The 6483-nt window shown below is 37.4% G+C and overlaps 2 protein-coding genes across 4 annotated transcripts in view; both read right to left on the bottom strand.

Annotated features, from left to right (window-relative positions):
• Positions 1 to 4105, bottom strand: part of arhgap27 (Rho GTPase activating protein 27) — a 32771-nt gene extending 28666 nt beyond the window's left edge. Inside the window, exon 1 of one of the 2 annotated variants that reach the window (XM_005725871.2) lies at positions 4073 to 4105. The gene's annotated coding sequence lies outside the window, so the exon portion shown is untranslated. The remainder of the gene's footprint in view (positions 1 to 4072) is intronic. The other variant, XM_005725870.1, reaches the window with a different exon arrangement.
• Positions 4106 to 4844: 739 nt separating this feature from the next.
• Positions 4845 to 6483, bottom strand: part of mfsd13a (major facilitator superfamily domain containing 13A) — a 10543-nt gene continuing 8904 nt past the window's right edge. For both annotated transcript variants that reach the window (XM_005725866.2, XM_005725867.1), the window contains exon 9: positions 4845 to 5991. In XM_005725866.2, the coding sequence (XP_005725923.1) occupies positions 5744 to 5991 (248 nt within the window). In that variant the 3' untranslated portion in view covers positions 4845 to 5743. The remainder of the gene's footprint in view (positions 5992 to 6483) is intronic.

Here is a 6483-nt window from a genome sequence, read left to right as displayed (position 1 = left end):
AGAGAGAGAGGAGACTATTTTTTGCATGTCTTCATAACACTTAAGTGCTTAGTGTGTGTTGGTTGTGGGCTTTTTTGCTCTGACAACCCAACACAATTGGTAAAAAGGAAATGAACTACTGCTTAGAATCATGGTGATGATGTTGTATTTCTTGGGGAAATACAACATCAGATGCACAACAACACATGACACCTACGCTGTGTCATTGTTTATCTGACAAACAGTCACAAAATGCAGCTGCAGTGCGTAAAAAAATTAGACACACTCTTAGGACTTCCTGCCAAGTCTGTGAAGGGTTATACGGCCATTTCCAAACAACACCATTCTACAGTAAGAGAGATTACTCACAAGTGGAAAAGATTCAATCCCCTTAACACCTAGTGTAACATATTTGATACAATCCAATCTTTGTGTGCTTTTGAGACTTCTACATCATTAGAGTCCTTTATTCTCTTAAAATACTTCCTCAATCAAATTCTAAGACATTTAAAAAAGGAAAAGAAAAGAAAAGAACAAACAAATTAAAAGCCATATATAAGGAAATTAAATTTCAAGAAATTATTTAATCAAATTTGTCAGATAGTTCAATAAACTCTCCAATTCGAATTTTCTGGGAATGAATTCAAATGTCCGGCTTTAAGGGCTTAAATATTAAAGTTCATGACAGTACAATTAGAAAAAGACTGAACAAGTATGCCTTGTTTCGGAAGGGTTGCCTGAAGAAAGCCTCTTGTCTCTAAAAAAGAACACAGCAATGTGGCTTAGATTTGAAAAGTTACATCTGACCAAACAATATGACTTTAGGTAAAATGTCCTTTGGACAGATGAGACCAAAGCGGAGATGTTTAGCTATTGTGCATAGCATCACGTTTGGGAAAACCAAATAAATGGGCACAAACATCTCATAACTGTCAAGCACGGAGGTAGATGGATGAGGATTTGGGCTTGGGCACCTCACAGTCACTGAGTCACCCAAGAACTCCTCTGTACACCAAAGTATTCTAGAGTCAGATGTGAGGCCATCTGTCCGATAGATAAAGCTTGTCTGAAAGTGGGTCATGCAACAGATCAACGCTCCCAAGCACAGCAGCAAATTTACTCAACAGAATGGCTGAAAACACGAAAACATTCCAATGGTCTAGTCAAAGAGCAGACCTCAAACTGATTAAGATGCAATGACGGGAGGGCTGTGTATAAACAGAAAGTGGGCCAAATTTTCACCACAATGCTTTAAAAAACAGAGTGATACAGAAAAGCATTCAAAAGCTATTAAGTCTATGTAGTTTTCCATATTTTTCCTCATTTTGGATTAGTGTTTAATAAACAATGTGATATGGGTGCATTGTTGTTCATCTGAGGTTGTATTTCTCTAATTTTAAGACCTGATAAAAATAATGCTACATAGCTGTAACATCTATATTCTTTTTCTTCTTTCATTGAGCACTCAAAGCACTTGGACCCATGTCTGCCTGTCCAATAATCCATTCATGGTTAGTGTTTGACATTATTATGTTAATACTGATTTACCAGAAAGGCTAATGCAGTTCCAGTTTAGAGTAATGAGCAAAAGGCTGGCAGAGATAAAAGCCTCTATGTGTGTGCGCAGAATTAGACAGGAAATGGAAGTTGCTTTCCATTTGCTGCAGAGCAACTTCAACCTAAACTTGAGCTTGAGCAGCAGACTGAGTAATTGCTTAGCCACAAAACAGGAAGCCTGCACCGTCCTCGTCTCAGCGTCAGGCAGACGTCACTCAGCAATCTCAGTTTGCCTGTTAAAGGCTATGTTTTTGCTACGGAGGACTCTGAATGTTTACTGCTTTTTATTATCTTCTGAAGCACATTTTAAACAACAAATTTAGTCATACTAAAAACAAAATAAAACCACAAAAGACAGTCGTATTGCTAATAGTGCTAGCCGTATTGTTAAAATCCTTATACACTGCTTTTTAAAAGAAACTCCATAATGCCAAATCATACATACACTCAAGGCACATAAAAATGCAAAATTATAAATAATGGGGGGAAAAAGTTAACCAACATGGGTAAAATTCTCATATTTTGTCTTCTGGCATATTTTAAAGTTCAACATTCAACAATAAAATCAAACCTAACCCTTGAATTTCACACTTTATAAGTTAAAATTGGTTTACTTGCCTCATCTCTGCCTCCCGGCATTCCCCGACAGTAGTTTTTCAGTCTCGCAGCCTTGAAGCGGCACCTAAGTATCTAAACAGCCGGAGCTCAACCTGCTGCTTACATGTATCATTTCTGCTCGTTTGCCTCCCTCTTATTTCCTGTTCTGTGTGCCTCTGCGAATGCACCGAAAGAAGCAAATGGTGAGGCATTACAGCACAAAAGCCACGAGAAATGGGAAGTCTGACTTTAACCACACTTCCCAGTGTTTTCTTTAAATTTGCTTTGTTTTCACAGAAAATTGCTCACAAAAAGCCAATGGGATTGTCCGACCAAGTGCTGACTCAGTCTGCCATAATATTTTGCAAACACTGTGAATAAATAAACGTGGTAAACATAGAGTTTTAAGGACAGTTTAACTCTTTTCTTATTGAAAATAACAAATATAGTTTGATTTTTTATGTATGTGATGGGAATGCAAAAATGAAATCTTTTAAACTTAATAGAGTATGTTACCAATAGGATCATAAGACAATACTTTAGAAAAGCAGGGTAGTTATGTGTGTAGTTGTAGCTTCATGTGTATATCTTTAAAACCAAGTACGCCCTCTGCTGGAATTTTAGGTTAAATAAAATACACATCTAAGTCCAAATGATGCTTTCCTTACTTATTTATTTTGTCTTATTCGCAGATTTGAACTGGACTAAACTGTGAATCTCTCTTATAAACCGATTTAAACCGTGTTTATACAGAACCGAGGAAAGAAAAAAGACACGAGATTTGAAGTAGATCCAAGGCAATCATATTTCTGTGGATTACATTAGACACTGAATACACTCACATCTTCAAAAATACCGTCGGTGTCGGTTTTATGTTGCATATTTCCTTACACACGTGCTCAATGTGGTAACAATAAAAATTAAGACATCAAAAACTATCTAGGTCTTCAGTGTGTGAAGCAATACAAACAAACCTTTAGTAAGGTAACACAGTTGTTAAATAAATGCCTGTGAATTTTTTTTAAAGGTTTTGAGTCTGTTGTTGAATGCGTTTTAAAGTAATTTGTTGTTTTTGTTTAAAATCAGCATTATCAATTGCGTTAAATCCATCAGTTTTAATCTACTTTATATGTTGATTGCTTAGTTTGCTTCTGGTAAAGACATCTTGAAGAGGTGAGGCTTGCAATTATGAGCCATAATTTATATTTTTATTCACATTTTTGTTAGCATTTGTACTAGAGAGAAAATTCAAATGTGCTCCTGAAAGATAAGAATCATTTTGTAAGTTCAAAGCAAGTCAAATTCGGATGATCCGGAACTACAACATTGTCGGTTAATGCTACTTACTGATATAGATAGTTCCGCATTAAGTTCACTCAAACGCCGGGGAACGTTATTATGCTAAGCAACGTATAGTATTTTTTCACAAGTACAGAAGCCCCGCGATAAGCAGGGCATCAAAAAATTAGTTATAACTCATATTGTTCCTCTCCACGGAAATCTTTAGTAAAAGGCGAAAGATTTATACGATCTGAAGAGAAACATGAGCGTACTACTGAATGTAGCGACCCGGGGAGGTGTGATTTTCCGACATACTCATTACACTCACGGTGTCGTTGAGCTGAACTCAAACGTGCATAGTTTGACTACTGTACTTTGGGATCTAGTTTATATAAATATACAAAACACTTTATATATATTTAAAAAATCTATATGAATTGCTTTAGAGCGAAAACGTAGGTTTAAAAGGAGTTGGCGTACTAGGCCCGATGCATGATGGGTAATATTCTATTTCAGGCTAAAATACTGCACTCGGGAAGCTTTGCTAGGTCTGTAACTGAGCAGAAACGATACTGTGACTAACTTAATTATTACGTGATTAGAAATAAGGAAAATAAGTGCAAAAAATAGGAAAAAGGTTTACGCAGGCGCAACACACCGTTAGGATGGGCTTTGGAACGAGAGAAGTCCTTCCTACTACTTCCGTCTTCGCACAGCTAACCGCCCCCCTCCTTTTAAGTTAAACGGTTAAAAAACAAAACAAATAGCGTAAGAAACACTTTTAGCGATCAAAATCTTTTTTGTTTGATCCTCCAATGGAGACTCTGGGGTGTTTCCGGCCCTTCCTATCACAAAAATATGAATATACTTTTCTATTCTATTTCTATTTTGAACCCTAAAAAAAAATCAATGTTTCAACTGCACTAATTTCAGCTTATGTCCTATGTACATTTCATTTTACGATCATAAATCCTGATTAAGCTTTGAGGTTATCTGCCTGGTTACTGTTCAAGTATCACACAAGCACAAGAAAATCAGGGGCCCAGTACTTCAGTATGGAAAAAATCCAAGTTTGTCATGGATGGAAAGTAAGTGAATGTGCAGTAAGTGAATGTATAGATATAGATGAATAGATTTTTTTCCTGAAAGAGAAATAGCTTAGTTAGCTTAGTAGATTAGTTCACCAGAATATACAAAAAATTATCCCAAATTCAGGGCGATGTCTTCTTAACAAAGTACAACAAATGAAATCAAATGCAAAATTTTCAGTAGCTCAGAAATCAAGAAAGGCATTAAGGGATGTCTTTAAAGCTGAAATACTTGACCCAGTTATCTTCAAATTAACAGCAGTGACCTTTGCCTGACAGGGCTATAAATGATTTTCATATGCAAACTTTTTGGTGTGTATTTAAACTGCGAATGGTTCATCACACTGTTAAGGTTTTTATTTCAAGTTTGTTGTGTAGTAAAGAACATAGAATAACTCCCAATTTAAAATAAAGAGTTTGATTAACTCTCAACACAGAGGTTTATTTGTGGCACTGTCTCACATTCTTTGTACGGTAATCGTCTGGAAAAAAACAATTGAAAAGAGAATTGAGTGAGTGGCTACTGGCATAATTTCCTTGTTTCAGTTTCCATCACCACAGGACTAAAAGTAAAATGTTAGAAGTACAACGGACGAACGGCAGTGTTGTGCAAATGCATCATCAATACTGACGTATTACAAAATACAGTTCTCAACATCAAAGTGGCATTCTGTGTGAAACATGTACAGCAAAATGATCAACTTGTGTTTTCATGCAGTATCAACAGCACTTTCAACACAACGTACTTACATTGGAAATTCTTCATCAACTTGTTAAGAAAAGTTAGAAATCAGAACCGGAGCTCTGTTGTAAACCTACCCTCCTTTTGCTTTTCCAAACAGGCTGACGGTGCTGACAATTTAAAGATCAGCAAAGACGTTCAGACTGCGCTCAACACCAGAATTACACGTAAAGAGGGCACCCGATCTCTTCTCCCCTTGGTCCAAAAGATTGATTGGTTTTACTGATGTTTTGGTCATCGGTTCAAATATAAATATACTTTATTATTTTAATATAAAAAGAATAAGGCAGATTTCAACATGTTCATTTCCACATGGATTAGTGAGCCCGCTGTGCATTTTCCACTGTACACAAAGCCACATGATCTGTAAGAGTTTATTGCACAGAAGGCCAAGCTGCAGAAAAAGGGCGGAGCAGCTCATCTTCTTCTAAGACATTATCAAAAAGGACTGTAAAAGCTAATGACGTAAAAGTGTCCATGTGCAACTTCGCCCAACAGTTCATATGGCCTTGACATCGATAAGGTGGCCTTGCTGGGCCCCCTGCCGCAGGGCTTTGATCCCTTGCAGCTTGCGGCCATGAAGCGTGAAGCGAGACCAGGCCACCAGCTGGAGCAGGGCACAGGTGATAGGCACAAACACCAACATGTAGAAGCAGCCCAGGCGTAGAGGCGGATTCCCTGAGCTGGAGGCGACGTGAGACCCAGAAACTGAGTCCTTGACAGAATCTCTCTCAAAGATATCATAACCTGGTGACGACAAAATTAATCACATTAAATTTGACTCTTTTTTCCTGAAGCCATACTTAAATATGAAAACAGTAAGAGTTAATGAGGATCCTATTGATGAAAGAAACTAAAGTAAAGCTAGTGAGGCAAAACAAAAACGTGTCACTAGGATATATTTTAAGAGCACGACTGGCATAAAGCGATGCTTGTCTAACAGGTTATATTTGGGGAAACTGGTTTGTTAGCCTTAAAAAAACGCATCCAAAGAGGAAGTGAGCAGAGACCATAGAAAAGTCAGTAACATCCAGCTATGATGGGTGAATTCATGCAAAGCTGGTGTCGCAATTTTCCTAACTTTGAGGCAAGTGACTGATAAGTACGTGGCTTGGCTCTGGATACACCCCCTTTGGCTTAGATCGTTTTTCCTATCAGCAGAAACAACTACACTGACTCTGTCCAGTTAAACAACCTCATCCAAGTCTTAGTAAGAAGGTAAATATACATGTTTACAAT

The sequence above is a fragment of the Pundamilia nyererei genome, unplaced genomic scaffold (assembly GCF_000239375.1).
Source record: "Pundamilia nyererei isolate P.nyererei 1_Seehausen unplaced genomic scaffold, PunNye1.0 scaffold00017, whole genome shotgun sequence".
Classification (NCBI taxonomy): Eukaryota; Metazoa; Chordata; class Actinopteri; order Cichliformes; family Cichlidae; genus Pundamilia; species Pundamilia nyererei.
Note: the sequence above shows the minus strand (reverse complement) of the source record. Positions and strands in the feature narration are given on the sequence as shown.